General features: G+C 29.7%; 2 protein-coding genes across 3 annotated transcripts in view; one reads left to right on the plus strand and one right to left on the minus strand.

The window, feature by feature from the left end:
- LOC119610008 (tyrosine-protein kinase CSK) overlaps positions 1 to 8408 on the minus strand; it is a 46197-nt gene extending 37789 nt beyond the window's left edge. Inside the window, exon 1 of one of the 2 annotated variants that reach the window (XM_037965070.1) lies at positions 7560 to 8408. The gene's annotated coding sequence lies outside the window, so the exon portion shown is untranslated. Of the gene's footprint in view, positions 1 to 685; positions 836 to 7559 lie in introns of those variants that run through there. The other variant, XM_037965069.1, reaches the window with a different exon arrangement.
- A 2245-nt stretch (positions 8409 to 10653) lies between these two features.
- LOC119610018 (putative elongator complex protein 1) lies at positions 10654 to 18455 on the plus strand. Its single transcript, XM_037965085.1, has 6 exons — positions 10654 to 11383; positions 11444 to 13060; positions 13129 to 13907; positions 14975 to 15394; positions 15464 to 15822; positions 18275 to 18455. Exons 1-6 carry the CDS (start codon positions 10817 to 10819, stop codon positions 18340 to 18342), a joined length of 3810 nt encoding a protein of 1269 aa, XP_037821013.1. The 5' UTR covers positions 10654 to 10816; the 3' UTR covers positions 18343 to 18455.
- The last annotated feature ends 159 nt before the right edge of the window (positions 18456 to 18614 follow it).

An 18614-nucleotide genomic window follows, 5' to 3' on the forward strand; every position in this document is an offset into this window, starting at 1 on the left:
CCTTTAGACTACTACTCCTATATAGTGGTATACGTGTGCATTTCCATATTTGTCCAAATTGGACACCAATCCTTTAGAGAATTTTTAACATTTTTCTTATTGAAATATTGATTTTTTAGAGAATTTTTAATCTTTTTTATTAAAATATTGATTTTTTTCAAAAAATATTTTTTTTATTTTTCATATTTTTTTAAGTTCTGAAATTTTCAATTTTCATTTTCTGAAAATTTCAAAGTATTTATTTTTAATTTTTCATGTACTTTCTGTTAAATGCTTAACAGTGCTCTGTTAGCTGCAAAAAGAGCAATGTTAAAAAATGTGGTTTGTGTCTCTGCTAGTTAAATTCGAATTTAACTTCACACACATAAACGCACAAATTATTAAGATTGCATTTTTCACAATAACGTGGGTAAATTTTATTTTTAACTATTATTTTTTTATTTTGTTTAAGAAATATTTTTTGTATTATTATTATAATTTCTTTTCTTTAAAGTTGAACTTCAAAAAATTGTGTTAAATTTTTGTTATTTTTATTAATCCAGTTATTGTTATATGAAAATGTGGTAATATTTTTTGTTCCAATTTTTTTCAAAAACAAATTTGTGCCATTTATTAATATTAATTTATTTATTATGTCACGTTTTTAATAATTTATTTTGTTTTTTATTGGTTTTGTATTTTTTACGTTTTAATCTAGGGCCGCCCGTTTCATGTTTACTTTGTTGTTTTATTTTTTCGTTTCTTTATGATTGTTTAGTTTTACATGAGTTTGACGGCGGACGCGTTTTAACGTAAAATTTGCCGCTTTAGAGTTGTTATTACAAGCAAGTTTAAAATTGAACTAAACTTGTTGTCAGGTTTTGAAATGAATTCCCATGTTACAAAAAGCTTCAATAACAGCTAAGAGTATGAAATTGTTTCTCTCTAGCTCACTCTTTGTTGAGGTGATGGTGAGATCATTAGAAGCAGAAAGAGTGTATGTGAGAATGATTTGTTATTTTGTTTAGAAGGAGAGTATTAGTATGATATTCAATTAAAATGTTTAATTGATTTAAGGTAAAAATTATAGAGAATTTGGAATTCATTTTCGATAGATAGATGGATAGATAGATAGATAGATAGATAGATAGATAGATAGATAGATAGATAGATAGATAGATAGATAGATAGATAGATAGATAGATAGATAGATAGATAGATAGATAGATAGATAGATAGATAGATAGATAAATAGATAGATATATAGATAGATAGATAGATAGATAGATAGATAGATAGATAGATAGATAGATAGATAGATAGATAGATAGATAGATAGATAGATAGATAGATAGATAGATAGATAGATAGATAGACAGAAAGATAGATAGATAGATAGATAGATAGATAGATAGATAGATAGATAGATAGATAGATAGATAGATAGATAGATAGATAAATAGATAGATAGATAGATAGATAGATAGATAGATAGATAGATAGATAGATAGATAGATAGATAGATAGATAGATAGATAGATAGATAGATAGATAGATAGATAGATAGATAGATAGATAGATAGATAGATAGATAGATAGATAGATAGAATAGATAGATAGATAGATAGATAGATAGATAGATAGATAGATAGATAGATAGATAGATAGATAGATAGATAGATAGATAGATAGATAGATAGATAGATAGTTATATTATTAACACGTAAATCAGCTGTCTATCGTCTGTGAAGTTGCCAGATTAACAGAAATGTGTTTGTGAAGACTTCCATCGTTTTCAACTTTTAAGCGATTTTGTTATTTAATTAACAACACTCTTGTGGGTGTGCAATTTCAAATACATTTTATAGCGAATCTCTCATAAATTACAAGTCTAGGCGTTTTTTTCATTTCAGCATACAAATGATGTCATTTTAATAAAAAATGCAAAAGAAATTAATTTTATTACATAAACATAATTTGCTTAAAAAAACTGTTACTAAAAATAACTTACTGCAAAACTAAATTGATATTATAGAAATCTCTGTTAAATGAACGTGACTGTTTCATAATTTAGCATAGAGAATGAAGAAAAAACCTTCTTTGAACTAAAGAAATTGAAAATTTTCAAAGTAATCTATAACTATAACGTATCAAGTATTAATACCAAGAAATATTAAAAGTTTAGTTGGTTTTTCTAAGCATTTCCATATTTTTTTCATTTTTTTATTATGGAATCTAGAAGTTTTAATCAACCATCATATTCGTCCGACCAGTTGTCGTCTCCATATGTACTTGCTTTATGTTCTTTGCAAGTGTTTTGATAAATCTAACAGTACATTAGTCAGTTTTTCCTATTTTTTTCTTTTTCATCTTTTCTTTTATAATCTTCTTAATAATCTTTCGATTGTTAGACGTGAGCTTTCGCTTGATGTGATTATTTTATAGTTGTAACTTAAATCAGATGTCTGTCTGTTTTCTCCTATAAAATTTTCTAATGTATAAAAATCATTTTTTATTACAATTTGTATGCATTAATAAAGAATATAATTTTGCTCAGTTGGCATTTTTACTGTTAAAGTTGAGATTGTTATAATTGTATTTTAGAAATTAAAATTAAAAAGAAATCCCATAATAAACTTTATATAGCAAAAAAGAATTTCTTGCTCAAGCAATATTTTAAAGACACATTAAAGCAAATTATTATAAATTGAGAAAAAGGTTTTGAAACAGAAAATTTACATAAGAATTTTTTAAAAAGTTTGAAATTTCTGGGAAAACATTAAAATTTAAAATTTTTAAAACATTAAAATTTTTGATAAAAAAAAAATCTTACTTCACCCACATCTTTCAATCATATAAATTCATACCCTCTGGCAACTCCTCAAATAAAACTAAATGCAAAAATTGCAAAAATAACAACACTTTATATTGAAGGAATTTCGCCACTTAGAAATTCCAAAACTATTCGGAAAATACTAAAAAAATAACGAGTCTAGCATAAAAAAGAATCCTAAAAAATATATGTACATGTAAAATAATAACTACATAATAAATATACCATTAAAAGAAAAACATTCTCATCTACCTTACAACTCACTACACCTTAAATATTAAAATGTAACACAGAAAATAAATACAAAAACAAAAGCAAACAATTTCCCAAACAACAAAACAAACGGTTTGTATGAGACGTGTATTAGCGGTGGTGGCGGCGGTATTATTAAAATTTTCAGTCAGTAGTCGTATGGAATACTTTTTTTGCTGCTACTTTTTTTTGTTCTTTTGCTACATATTTAAGGTTGTGTGAATGCATGTATATTTATGGTACAAATGTGACGCATTCCCTCATGAATCTTGTTTGTAATTTGAGCATTACACGGCAATGGTGACGGTGTATTGGGTTGGATGGTGGTGGTGGTGTTGTTGCTGTTGTTGTTGGATACAACAACAAGTATGCATGCATGAATGCAGCAAGCACAATTATTATGCTGCAATAAGTTCAATTCATTCTTTAGTTGCTAGCGCAATGCATTCATTTTGTTTTTGTTTTTCTTGTAGTTTTTCATTTACTGTGTGCAATGTTGTTGCTGTTACTGTGCTCTCTTATATTACTTGCAGCAACTTTTAGCATGATGATAATCATGCAGTGTTGTAGTTGTTTCATTTTTTTTCTGCTACATTTCATACATTTGTACTAAAAATAGATAGAATAAACGACTAAAAATAATAAACAACAAAAATACCAAAAGCAAACATAGCGACATACATTTATACACACAGAGCAGAGTGTATTTGTAAAAAACAACATAACAACAAATGAATCTCAGACAAAAGCAAAATAGAATAAAATCCATGAAGTAACAACAACATATTGTAGAGTAGCAAATATTCTAATATGGCGTTTCAATAAACACACGACAATAACAACATCATCATTATAAAAATGACAAAATTTGTTTTTGTTTTATTTTAATTCTTATTATAGGGAGGGCGGGTTTGTTTGTTGTTATGTATTATGATGACAATGATGTATAGAGAGTTGCCTAATCAGATTTTCTTGTTATTAATTTAAAGGGGATGCCGTAAAACCAAAACAAACATACACACACTCTATAGGTTTTTTATACATTATGAAATTAAAAGTAAAAATAAAAATATTTATCACCTGTCATTGTGTTTGTTTTTGATTGTTGCATTTTTTTGAATTGTGTGTGAGATGTTGAAAAAACAGGTGTGTTTTGTGTGTGCTTTTATGGTAAAAAAAAAAATAAAAACAAAATAATAAAAATAAATGAAGGTGACTCTTACTTCAAATTTATCACACTCTCACATACACACTCACAAATGAATGAATATTATCACGGTACAAAAGGCAATTGGAAATGATAAGCAAAATATTTTGCGAAAAATCAAAGGAAAACAAATTAATAATAAGAAAAAAACTGGAAAATATATTTTGGAATGTGAAATAAAGTGAAATTTAATTATGACATGAGAAAACATTTATTTTAATAATTACACTATTTTTTAGAAATTGTTGAAATTTAAAGAAGAAAATTTACAAGTATTCAAAACATTAAAGTTTATGATAAATCTTTGTAGGGTCCTGATGTATCTACCTAGGTAAAATAAGTCGGAAAATCAAAAAAGTACAATTTGAATGACGAAAGAGTACCAGAAAGTCTCCTTTTAATTAAGGTGTTTAGAAACAAAGGTAGCAATCTCCATTTCATTCATGATCTTACTATAAAACTTCGGATCCAAATTGAATTGAATTTCTTTCAAACTTATTTTAGATACCTATTCTTCTAATAGTTATCATTTTATTTAGTGTGTAAAAGAATCAAAATATAAATATTTATACATACATACATACGTACATATGTACATACATATGCAATTCCAACTAATATTTGATAAGGAAGCCAAGCCATACACTGCATTCCCTTACAAAAACCTACTCATAACCTAAAATAAGTTATTTTTCTTTATTTCCGCCCTAATTAGGCCAAAGTTAATTTGTTAATTACCCACTTCTAAATTTCAATTAAGTTTAGTAGTACAACGAAATATAATTATGAAGCAGGTAATAATTAACAAAAAATCAAGGTCATTTAAATAAACAAAGATATTTTAAGATTTCTAAATATTTAAAACAACTAGCAATTATTTAATTTAATAACTGCAACTAAGACAACAACAATTACATAAAAAAAAAACAAATAGAAAATCTACAATTCTTGTCAATAATGGGCGCGTCCCTAAAGAAAATTCAAGATAAATAAAACAGAACAGAATGTAGTATAATAAACAAGGAAAATGAAATGAAGAAAAACTCCTACAACAAAAAGAGGAAAAATATGAAAAATGTCCTTCAAATTGTATTAAACGAATGAGTGAAAGATGCTGAAAAAGATGTAGGAGTCGTGTTTTTACTGAGAAGAAAGGCAACAGCAAAAAAGGATAATAATAACAAAAACAAAAAGAGAATTACAAGTTCTATTACAACAAACAACTACCCATAGAAAGAAAGTTAACAACAAACATAATAATAACCAAAAAAATATACAGCTTCAGCAGCAGACATTTGTCTGGGGCCAAAAATAAATACAACAAAAACATCAGCAACAAAACTAAACAACCCCCTTTACATACTTTTTTCTTATTTATTTTTATTGTTGTAGACATGTTGTATGTAAATTGAAATTTTTTATGTGTTTATTAATTATTAACGTTTTGCAGGTGTGAGTTGACATTTTAATAAGAAAATTATTTATAAATAAAAAATACAACAACAACATCTTCAAATGTTACGAAAATGAAAACTGTGAAAAAGAAAACAAAAAAAAACAAGATAATTCTGGACGTTTTGTCATTTGTCAAGTGTTGCCAATCGGTTTTATTAGTAATAAAGCGCTAATAAGAAATGTAATGAAAACAATTTCTGAAATTAATTCTAATGGGAAATTAAGGTTAATAATCGTATTTGGGAACATAATAAGAGAAGAAATAATTGTTAGGTTATTATAAATAATCATTTATCAAAGGTTTATGAATAAGAAAAAGTTTCAAAAATATTTTAGAACAAAGTGTTTCTAAGTAAGGCTATAAATTTCAAAATTTTAATCTTTTTACAAATATTGTGTGAAATCAAGGCTAATGGTCTGTTCTTTGAACATTTAATTTTTATTTTATGCATGTACATATGTATGTGTATATTGAAAACAACCCAGCAAATGTGTGGTAATGTTTTGTAGTTATTTAAAAAACTTGCTTTTCAATGAGTACTACATACCGTATTCATTACTTAGGAGGAGTCTAGTAATGTCTTACAAATAACGTTATATGTTAGTATATACATTTTCCTTGATATTTCATTTTCTAATTACATTTTTTACACAAACGAATAAAAATTTAATTTTTGGTGAATTTTTTGACATTTTACATACATATAATCCACAGTAGGTGATACGGATAGAAACAAGAATTTGTTCGAACATTCATTTTTCATTGTGTGTCAATAAAAAAATAGCTATCTGAACTCCTTGGGACAATTTATGCTAGGAACAAGAGGCGAAAAGATACACTCATTTGAATAAAACCCAGTATGACCATAATGTCCAATTTTGACCCCCTCTAAGTGCGCCAGTTCTTGAGAAAATTTCTGTCTCGCCAACTATTCAATAGTACTAACCTTGGTGCAAATTTCATCCAAATCGATTTTGTTGAGTTTGGTCACTTGACACGAAATTGCCCTTATTTATTTTCAACAACCTAGATAGTAGGATAAAATCGACTAGAAATTTCTGCTTAACTCCATATTCATTATCTCGGACGGAAATTTTATATGTATGTATTTATGTATATGTCTTCGTGGTATAGATTAAAACTACATTTAATTTAAAAGAATTCGAAATTGCGGGTTTTTTACAGCAAAAACTTCAACCGGCGATGTCACAGCAAATACAAGAGATTTTTAAATAATTCATTTTTAATAATTTAAATAATTAATTATTTTCATGAAAAAACTATGAAAAATTAATACTTGTAAGTTTTTCGTAAAATAAAGGCAAAATGTAAAAGAATCAGTTTTATTTATTTTTTGATTTTTAAGCTTTAGGTTAAGATATATTAAAGAAGAAGGAAGTTATAACAGATATCTCCCTTATTTTAAAGTTGATAAAATGGACTTTCAGATGAAACAGAGATGACTTCGATGTTTTTAATCTTTAGGACACGATATCTCAAAAAACTTATAAATGAAGATATTCTGATGCGGATTAAGCTCAGTTTAATCTTTTTTTTTTTCAAATTGTAAGTTATGCTTATTTAAACTTTTTTTTTGGAATAATTTTAACGATGAAAAATTTAAATTAAAACACACTTCAAAAAAATACAGATAAAAAGCGCCTAAAAAAAACTTAAAAACAGCTAAATTAACCTCCCTACTTAGTAGTTGTGTGAATTGAACACAGATAATAAAAAAAACACAAAATTACACCTGATGTTGCCTTTTTTTTTGAAAGCACACTCCCTATTTTAAATATATTTTTTAAATTTTAAATACATTTAGCACTTACCTTTAATTAACAGCTCTCCAAAAGTTGTTGTTGCATTATTCCCTTTTGCTGTTTACACGTTTTTGTGTTAAATTTCCATAAACAATTCAAAATGAAACAAAATTTAAGTATTTCTGTTTAAATTAACTCTAAATCTCAACAAACACTTCACTTTTGCTTAATATTTTATTTTTGCTTTTTTCAGATTTTGTTTATTTTATTTTTTTATTTGTATTTGCTTAATTTTTATCTTTTATTTTTGTGTAATAAACATTTGTTTTTTTTTCAGTAATATATGTGTGTGCGTTTGTGTATTTGCGTTTTGCAATGTTTTTGTTATTCTCTCGCTTATAGTAATTTGTTATTTTTTGTTTCTTTACACTTCTACACTTTCGTAATTTTTTTTATTTTATGGAATTTCTTAAAAAAATATATATGTATGTATGTACTATGTATTATTTTTTTGCGTTTTCCAATATATATTTCGTCGTTTTCTTTTCCTCTACCTTTTCATACTATTTTTCTTTATTTTACACCAACACTTTTATACAATTTTTTTAGTGGTAAAACATGCCTGCCTATTGGTATGAAGAGACAACGAGAAAAAAAACCAAAAAGAAAATACAAAAATTCCTGCTTTTTCTTCTTTTGCCTTTGCTTTTTCATATGGTGACTTTTAAACGCACTTTTATCATTTTTATTGGCACTTAATTGATGAACATTTTAAAAAAATATGTTTAAAACAATGTATTTTTGTAAATAAAATAAATTATATAAATTTTCTAAAGTTTTAAAAGGGTTATTTTTAAAAAATTTTACTACGCTCCTTACACAAAAATATATTCACAACTTCGAGACTAAAAAAATTTAGTGCTGCCAACCTGGGTTTGTTAACGAAAAAGGAAGTGTTCGTTTTAATGGGTGTAAAATTATATAAATAAAAAGTTGGCAATTCTTTTGGGAGGGAGGCTATCAGTTGTCAGTGCATGTTTGACTATTTGCTGCTTTTACTTCAAACACTTTATGTTTGTAGCAAACACGAGATACGAAAAATACATTGCTGTTTGACAAACCAGAGTTTCCTACGTCGTCAAACCAATGTATTTTAAATGGGACATCAAACAAAATCTGTTTGAAGGAAAAATTCTGCAATTTTTTGCGCGCAGTTGCATGTTTTCGCGCCAATTTTTGCAAATTCTTTATTTGATCTTCTGCCATTTTACACACATTTTGAGTTTGTAGCAAATGTAGAACGTAACGTGTTCAGTTTGGAAATTGTTTGATTTTTTTTAAAGTTATAAAATATATATGTATGTACATATAATTTTCGTTTTGGAAATAACATAATTGTTTATTGAAAAAGTATTTAAGTGTAAATACTAAAAATATTGATTGATTTGGCCTGTTTGTGAGATCTAAAAGATTACAAAATGTAAGTAATGGTGTTAATTAATTATTTATTTGTCTATAAAGAACGTCTTTCTTTTCAAGAAAGAGGAGTCATCATGATGGTCTCCTGGAAGAATGCCCACAAGAGAGTGGCAATTGTATACCTCCCTAGTCACCTAGGCGGGTGGTGGTCGGTCGGCTAGTGGTGACATGGTATATTATCACCTAGAGGCAATGGACGGAAGCTGATTGCCGTATTCAGTGGGTATCCTTGGGATACATACTTATTATTATACCATTGATCTCAGCAGAATCACTAACATACACCCATAATAGAGCGCGATGTCTGTCTGGTGTGCCTTTCAGTGAAGCTCTTGTTGTCTCCAAACTCTATGGTGGCCGAATATTTGCAAGAAACAATTGTTAAGCCGCCTTTTATACAAATTTATAGCTTTGTAGAGAATGTCTTTACGGACCTAGAGGATATAACCTGGCTAGGTATGTAGATGTTGTTTGAGCAAAATATTGGTACTAACCATTGTGGGCTTTATGTCGACTTTAGATCCCTTATAGTTGTCACACTATACCAAATAAAGCATTCTAGCTGGAATTAAAGTTTAAAACAAGTTTAATTCCAGTCAAACATTCAAATTTCAAGTGTTGAAATACACTTTCATTACACTTTAATTCAATATCTCCAGTGAAAAGGAAACTTGAATTCAAGTCGAACACTACAATGTTTTTACAGTATAATTCAATGCACGAAAAATATATACTACAGACGTACATATATAAAATTCTAACGTTACTGACTGACTGACTGATTCATCATCGTAGAGCCTAAACGGTTGAAGCTAAAGAGCTGAAATTTGGGCAGGATGTTAGTCTCCCACCAAATGTATCCAATAAGACGGGATTTTTGGAAATTTGGGTCTTAAAAAAGGGTAAAAACGTAAATTCGGTAACCTCAAATCTCCTAAACTAGAAAAGTTACAAAAACAGTTAAAGCTTATCGTCGTTCATTTAAAAAAAAGCGGACAGGTGTCCGGTAATTTTTTCAAATTCGGCCCCTTTGGGGAATAAACAAGTAAAAACTGTAATTTGGTACTTCTTTTGCACCCCATGTATCTTTTAAACAAGAGAACATTAAAAAAATATTTTTGAATCCTTCATAACTTGACGAACGAATAAAAATATGAATTTAGTATTTTTTGGATATTCGGACGGTTAAGGGGTGAAAATTTTACTTATTTTTGGTACTTTTTTATGAAACATTGTTTTTGGTTTATTAACTTATACATATGAATACATAATAACGGGCTCCCAACCAGAGATACAAGCCGATGCGAAATGATCGGCGGCGGCGGCTTATTACAGAAAATATCAGCGGCGGCTAAATTGTCGGCTCAATTTAACTTCTTTAGGTATATTATATTAAAAAATCTTTGTATAATAGCCTGTTACATAGAAACCTGTCTCTATATAAGTTTTTTTCTGCAGAAAATTGACATTTATAGTAGTTTTCACTATTTTAATATTAGCACAATATTGTGTGGCAACTCTTTTCAATTTGCCATAAGAATTTAAAATAGTGGCAACTCCGTTCAAATTGGTGAAATTATGTTCTGAAATACATGTGCGATTCTAATCTTTATCAGCGGCTACGTTTAAGCCGGCATAGCCTTTAAGCCGAAAGAAGTCGGCGGCGCGTCTTGTAAAATATTACCGGCGGCCAGCCGCCGCTGATTTGAGCCGTCTCGGCTTGTATCTCTGCTCCCAACAGCAAATTGCTGTAAAAAGCAAAACAAATGTTTTTTTGTTTTTCTGTTGATTGCGGCACGTGTTGAAATAATTTATTGAATTTTTAAAAGGAAAAAAAGTGAAAAAATATGCGTAATTTAAAACTAAAATATAACCAACAGTATAGCCAAGGTATAGCGCAAGCCAAATACCTTTTAATTAATCCCAATTCGGGTAAATCCGATGATAATCGTTTTGTGGTCACCGATGACAAATTGTTTTTATACAAACCCGGTTCAACGGAGCCCCCCAAAGTATTGGCTGAAGTTCCAGACATTGTAGCAGCTGAATATTTAGCTTTAGAAAATGAAATATGTTTGGCTACCTCAGTGGGTGAAGTTTTATTGGTGAATCCTGATAGTCTACAGATTAATGAGGGCACCTTCTGTGATGTGGGTATAGAATGCATGTCTTGGAGTCCTGATCAAGAGGTGGTTGTATTTGTTACTAAACATCACAATGTGGTGGTAATGACTTGTACTTATGATCCTTTAATGGAGCATAGTTTGTCAGATGAAAACGCTGAGGCTGAGGGAGAGTTTGTCAATGTGGGCTGGGGTAAAAAGGAGACCCAATTTCATGGCTCCGAGGGTAAGCAGGCAGCCAAACAAAAGCTGGATGATGGAACGAAAGTTAATGTAGATGAATTACCCCAGGTATGATGAGCATTTTAAAGAAATTTTGTTAAAATATAAAAAAAATATTTTGTGTTGCAGGATATTCATGTAGATTGGCGTGCTGATGGCGCCTACTTTGTGGTGTCTTATGTTTCTTCAGCCAAGGGACGTACCTTTAAGGTTTTCGACAAAGAAGGCAAATTACAGTATGTGGCCGAAAAACAACCTAATCTAAGCCCCGCCGTGGGCTGGAGACCTTCTGGCAATTGGATTGCTGTGCCACAAAGATTGCCCAATAAAAGCTGTATTGCTTTCTTCGAAAAGAATGGCCTAAGACATCGTGAATTGGTTTTACCTTTTGATCTACAAAATGAACCTGTTGAGAGCATAAAATGGAGTTCGGATTCAGAGATACTTTGCCTTAAGACGCAACAAAAACTATATTTGTATACTATTGGAAACTATCATTGGTATTTAAAACAGGTATTGGAATTTTCTTCTGAAAATCAAATCAACTATTTGCTCTGGGATAATCGTATTGGGGAAGAGAAAACTTTGCATTTGTTGTTTGAAAATGGCAAATATTTGGTGTATAAATGGCACTGGTCTATAGATCGTTTTAATCGTTCAGGTCTAGTGTGTGTGGTGGATGGTAAACGTTTATTATTAACTGATTTTAGCAAAGCGGTCATACCACCACCCATGTGCAGCCAGGAATTATTGCTGGAAGGTGAAGCTTTCATAGCAGCCGTTTGCTTGCAGGGAGTTCAGGAGGATTTACAACTGTGCCTCTATGATTCTAAGCATAATATACATTTGTTTAAAGCTAAAGTAACAACACCTACTAAATTTATCAAACAAGGTGTATTAAAATCTTTGGAATCAGCTGATTTACTGCAACCTTTACAATATGCCAATTTGCAATGGTTTGAAAGTTTTGAGGATACTTATTTATTGGCCTATAATACCCAGGATAATGTTACCGCTTTAAAATTCTTTAGTTTGGACTTAACACAAAACTGTTTTAAAACTGTTTCCACGGTCAATATACCCGGCACTATTTATACTCTAGCACCCTCGGGCCGGGAACAACCCTGTGAATTGTTTTATCAATTAATGGATGATTGTCGTTTAATACAATTGGTCTTTGATGTGGATAGTAATCGTGAAACCAGTAGACGTTTACATGCTGAATTTGAAAATCTAATAGAACAATTGGAAACCTTTATAAGGCCTTTGGAGGCAGAAACCTTTACTATTGCTTTAACCATTAATCAGGGTTTGTTTATTAACTCCCAGCGTTCTGCTCAAGATGTTACCTCCTTTTGTATGGCGGGTAATTATCTAACCTTTACCAAACTAGCTTCTCTGCACTTTTTACGTTTAAGTGATTTGTGCTTGGTTAATGAAAGACGTTTGGAAAGAGGTTCCAAACTGATTACCACGGTAGCCGAGTCAGCTAGAACTGTATTACAAATGCCTCGTGGTAATTTGGAAGCTATTTGTCCTAGAGTTTTATCTTTGGAATTGGTGGGTGCTTTATTGGAGTCTCAGAAATATTGTTTGGCTTTTGATATGCTGCGCAAACAGCGTATTAATTTGAACATATTGTGTGATCACAATATGTGTGATTTTGTCAATCGTTTAGATGTTTTTCTGCAGGAAATACAAAATCCGAATTGGCTTAATCTGTTTCTTAGTGATTTGCAAAATGAGGTAGGAATTCTTTAAAATCATTCTAAATTTAAACAAAAATTAAACAAATTTCCATAAATTATTTGCAGGACTTTACTAAAACCATGTATTCCAGCAATTATAAAGAAAACTCTCAAACCTATCCCGAAGACTTTAAAATTGAAAATAAAGTTTTATATTTATGTAAAGCTTTATGTGCTCGCATGGAACAAAGCAGTGAGAAACGTTATCGTTTGCCTATATTAACCGCCTATGTAAAAATGGGTGAATTGGAAAAGGCTTTGGAACTTATATGGCAAGATAAGAGAAATGACAATAACACAGATGGTACTGGAGCAGCAGCTGCCGAAGATGCCTTAAAATATCTCTTGTACTTGGTGGATGTTAATGAACTGTACAATGTTGCCTTAGGCACCTATGATTTTGGCCTAGTACTCTTTGTAGCCCAAAAGTCACAAAAGGATCCCAAAGAATATTTAGCTTTTCTTAATGAATTAAAATCGTATGAATTAAATTATCGTAAATTCAAAATTGATGAACATTTGAAACGTTTCGCAAAAGCTTTGAAACATATAGCCAATTGTGGCAAAGAAAAGTTTGATGAAGCTTTGGCTTTTATTAAGAAACATGAATATTATGCTCAGGCTTTAAGAGCTTACCAGGAGGATGAGGATTGTTATCGGGAAATTTGTTTAGCTTTTGCTGATTATTTGAGAGGCAAGGGTAAATTTGAAAATGCCAGTATTTTATATGAGCGGGGTCTCAATATGCAGCAGGCTTTGTTAAGTGCTAAGCATGTTTTAGATTGGCAGAGGGTATTAGTGCTGGCCAAGAAGATTGATCCAGAGTCGGTGGCCACTGTAGCAAAGTAAGTATAAAACAGTTAAATATTTATTTTCATTTTGCAGAAAAACATTTCGTTAAAAGCTTTTTTTAAAACAAGTTTTTGTTGTTTTCATCAAAAAAGTTTTTTTTTTATTTTTCAAAAAAGCTTTAAAATTTTTTTCTTTAATATAAAAGAGAATGAAAAGCTTTTTCCAAGAACCATAAAAGCTTCTTCTTCAAAAAGCTCTTTTCATAAAATTGCTTAAAAAGCTTTTTATGGACTTTTTTCACAAAAAAAAAATTTAAAAAGCTTTTTTCACAAAAATATAAAAAAGCAAAACAACAAAAACTTACTTTTTTCAATAAAATTCGCAATTTTTTCAAAAAACTTAAAAAGCTTTTTTATACCAAAAAACTATTTTTTTTTCAAAAATGTTATAAAAGCTTTTTTCAATAAATTTTTATTATAAATTTATTAAAAATGTTTGCCAAAAATACTTTCGGAAAGTTTTTTCTTCAAAAAGCTTTTAAGGTTTTTTCACAAAAATACAATTTTCCTTAAAAATTCTGAAAATATATTTATTGTTTAAAAAGCATAAAAAGCGTTTTTAAAAAATCATAAAAAGCATAAAAAGCTTTTCCACCAAAAAAGCTCTTTTTTTAAAACAGCTTTTTTTCACTTCCTTCCAACAATTAAAAAGAAGCTTTTTCCAATTTTATTATTTTGAAAAAAATATTTTTTTGAATAAAAAAAAATAAATAAGCTTTTAAAAAAATCTTTTTTATCATAATAGCTTAAAAAGTTTTTTTATCAAAAGTTAAAAAAGTTTTTTTTTTTTTGGTAACAAAAGCTTAAAAAGTTTTTTGATAACAAAAGCTTAAAAAGCTTTTTGGTAAAAAACTTAAAAAGCTTTTTAGTATCAAAAATTATAAAAGAGCATAAAAAGCTTTATTTTTCTTAAAAAACATAAACATTTAGGAAGCTTCTAATTTGTTTCTGGAAAAGCTTTTTTTCAAAAAGCTCAAAACTTTCATTTTTTAATTTTTCACTAAGAAAACTGCTCTTCTGTCAACAACATTTTTTCATCACCAGCCTTTTTACCTTTACAGCTCCCTCATCTCACCACTACAAGAACAAGGCAAACATTTGGAAGCGTTTGAATTGGCCAAAAAATATTCCAATAATTTCACTTCAGCTCTTGAATGTCTATTTGCGGGTAAATTATTCTTAACAGCAATTTATGAAATCAATGTAAATGAAGATGGCGACAAGAAAGACGAATTACTACAAAATCTCTTAATACCCAAACTGATGTCTTATCATGAAATACTTTCCAATAATTTAGCAGCAGATGAAGCGGAATTTATTAAACATAAAGCTCGTCTATTGGAGGTTCGCATCATACGCTCTAAACAAGCACAAAATTTACTAGATGGCAATGATCAAATGGATATAGATGAATGTGATTTACTATCCGATACCACCAGCTTAAGATCCTCACGTTATACAGCCAGCTCTAGGGGCACAGGGTGAGAACAAAAATATATAAAATTGTTGAAAAGTTTATTTAATTCTATTTTCCTTTTTTTACTTTTTAGCAAAACTTTCCGTTCTAGCAAAAATCGCCGTAAGCATGAACGCAAATTGTTAAGCTTTAAGCCGGGCAATCCTTTCGAAGATATCGCCTATATAAGTGCTCTTTATACACAAATCACCAAATGTTTTAATCAACAGCAGCATATACACGATACCTGCAAAGCTTTAGTTCTTTGTAATAAGGAAAATGAAGCCACCAATTTACAGCAACAATTGAAAGATTTATTAAGATTAATGCAAGATTCTTTGGATGATATTTGGATTCCTGAAATGCTGTCTGTAACGGCGGCTCAACAGTTTTTACAAGGACCCAATTTTGATTATACACAATTACAAAATGAACAACGTTATGCTATGTTGGGTAAGTACAGTTTGTGTTTTTATGAGATATGTATCATTTAATCATTCATTTGGACTAGATTTTAAATCCCAAGAAAAAGAAAGTAAATTATAAATTTCTAGAAGTAATGTTTAAAAACTCAGCAAATTTTTAGCAAAATTTTAATAGAACAATTTTACAAAAATCTGCAGAAACTTTTAGTTGTTAAGACAAGCATACATTGAGTAAATGTCGTTAGATATATTAAACAATTTAGTATTCAAATTAAGCAAACAAATTAATAATTCAATGGAAAACTTCTACTGGTATTTGTGCTTCTCTAATCTTTTATGACTTTAGATTGTATTTAATTTGTCTAAAATTTGAAAAAAACATAAACTGAATCATTCGTTTAAAACTTTTACGCCCTCTAATTAAAACACGCACAGTAAACAATTAAAAGTTTAAAAATATATAATTTCATGAAATTTATTTATTTAATTATCAAAATTTCATGAAATTGATTTTTAGAAAAGTTTGATAAAGAGAAGACTAATGAATATATTTTAAATGAGTAATTGAATAGAGTTAACCCCTCAATCTATGGACAAGACCATTGGCTGGTATCCACATTTGTCTATTGAATAGTCTAGGAACTATTAAATATAATAGTTTATGGATTAGTCTATAAACTAATTTAATGACTAGTACAATCTATTCTAAAGATTGGTCAATGTATTGATTATTGAATGTGTGGTGGGTATCAATGGAGAATTTGACCACATGCTGGACATTCTTTGGGCACGGTCTATGTATTAAGCCTGTTGCTCCATCCTGATCTAATGGATGCTACATACAACTACTTATGTTCTACTCGTATACCCCCGGCGGCATGTTATATTCATGAAAGATTCTTATCTAAGTGTTATTGCAATCCTTGGGAATAGAGGTGCTGGTGATGATCAAATGTATCCTCGGCCTTTCCTTGAAATGATTTAACATGTTGTCGAACCAGAGAATCACATAATCTGGTACCACAGGAACCGGTAGCCCTCAGGACAGTCTTTCGGATTATGTCTTGTCCCGGTCATTGGAGAGATCCCTTCGGGGTGCACGTGGTGGCTGTAGTTTAAACCCAAATTGGAGTGAATATAGGTTAAAAGGCTGATGTACGTTAAAGTCTATAATTCGGCATAAGTTCGGTGCTGTTGCCGAGACAACAGATACCCAACAGAGGAGTGACTGAGAGAGTAAGCGTTAGGAATGAGTTAAGTGTTTATGATTCGGGTTGAATGTAGGGGTATACGGACCTTACCCACCCTTCTCGAATGACTGAAAAGTGTGCTGGGTTGTATTGTGATGGATGAATGGTATCTTATACATGCGATAGCAGAGTGTGTTCTCTCAGAGTGAATACAAGTCCTCGGCTTATTTGATGGATTCGGTTTATCGAATACGTCTCTAAGTGCTGTTGACGACTGAACAGAGCCCATCGCATCTGTTACAATGGGGCAACAATGGTCAGATATTAGGTAGCTCGAGAAATTGAGTAAAGTGCTTGTAGATGGACCGGTAGGAGCATGAACAAAAATTGCCAACGTTGTCTAAGAAGAACAAAGGGGCGGTGTTGAGTCGCTTAATCAGCTCTCCCTGTGGTTGAAAAAGTACCACCGTTCATATAAAGCACTTTGACTTCTTGTTCTCCTCGTATATACGAACACCCTACCTGACATGTACTGGGGGAAACATCTAACTGTGTGATGTTATAGTTGGTCATATCATTGTGTTCTTTGATTGGAAGGATATTCGTTTCCTTGTGTAGACGATGTTCGAAAGTAATTTATAAGCTCCTTAAGACAGCATTTTGAATGTGTCTGCACTGGTTACCACACAGCAGAGCTTCCAGAAATAAAGGCGAACATTTCAAGTTCCAAGCTTGCTCTTCAAGAAACTGAAATGATTCTTCGATTCGTTCGATGATTCGTTTCGATTAAAATTTACTTTATATTTTAAGAATTCAAGTACATTTTGTGTTTATATCGTACAAATTATAATTTTTTTTTTTAAATTTTATGTTTTCGTTAAAAAATTGGCAATGTGTAGAAAGTGAAATGTTTAATTGGATTTTTGTATAAAAAAATAAGTTCAATAATTTAGTGATAATTAAGAAAAACAACAAATGACAAATGTACAGGCAAGAGTACTGGAGTAGTAACAGTAATTGACAATTGCAAGACAAGATGATTTGGAGAAAGAATTAAGAATTTCAAGGAAATCTCATATTCATCACCGTTAACAACAAATGACAAAAGTACAGGCAAGAGTACTAGAGTAGTGAAAGTAATTGACAAATGCAAGACGAAATGATTTGGAGAAAGAATTAAGAATTTCGAGGAAATGTCCTATTCATCATCATTGACAAGAATGTGTTATCTTATCAACAAAGTCTGAACTATTTTAAAAAAAATTTCTATAAAATTTTATTTCATTTTAGATCCCATCAAACGCTTTAAACCTCAACTAAATATAATCGATTGGGAGCATGAGATCTTGCAGTTATAAATTTTTTGTTTTTTAAACTAAATATTTTTTTTTATAATTTATAATTACTCTTTTTAAGCTTGGCTTAATACAAAAAACAAATCAATAAAAATGTTAAATAAAAAATAAATTAAAATAACTTTAAATTTCAACAAGTTTTTTATTTCTTAAAAAAAATAAAATTTACTTTCATTTTTCTTTTAAATCTCAAGTGAAATATTTTTAATTATGCAAATTTCTTTAATTAAATGTATATTTGAAATGTTTTTCATTTTTTTGTAAATTTCATTTAA

This window comes from Lucilia sericata, unplaced genomic scaffold (genome assembly GCF_015586225.1).
Source record: "Lucilia sericata isolate MDLA Ls3-8-SP2 unplaced genomic scaffold, ASM1558622v1 Contig001104F_arrow, whole genome shotgun sequence".
NCBI lineage: Eukaryota > Metazoa > Arthropoda > Insecta > Diptera > Calliphoridae > Lucilia > Lucilia sericata.

What these genes read in the sequence shown, in the direction of transcription:
- LOC119610018 (XM_037965085.1), top strand. Translation starts at nt 10,817, where the DNA reads ATGCGTAATTTAAAACTAAAATATAACCAACAGTATAGCCAAGGTATA. An exon ending in TCGGTGGCCACTGTAGCAAA is followed by an intron (nt 13,908 to 14,974) that starts GTAAGTATAAAA and finishes TTACCTTTACAG; the next exon opens with CTCCCTCATCTCACCACTAC. An exon ending in ACAACGTTATGCTATGTTGG is followed by an intron (nt 15,823 to 18,274) that starts GTAAGTACAGTT and finishes ATTTCATTTTAG; the next exon opens with ATCCCATCAAACGCTTTAAA.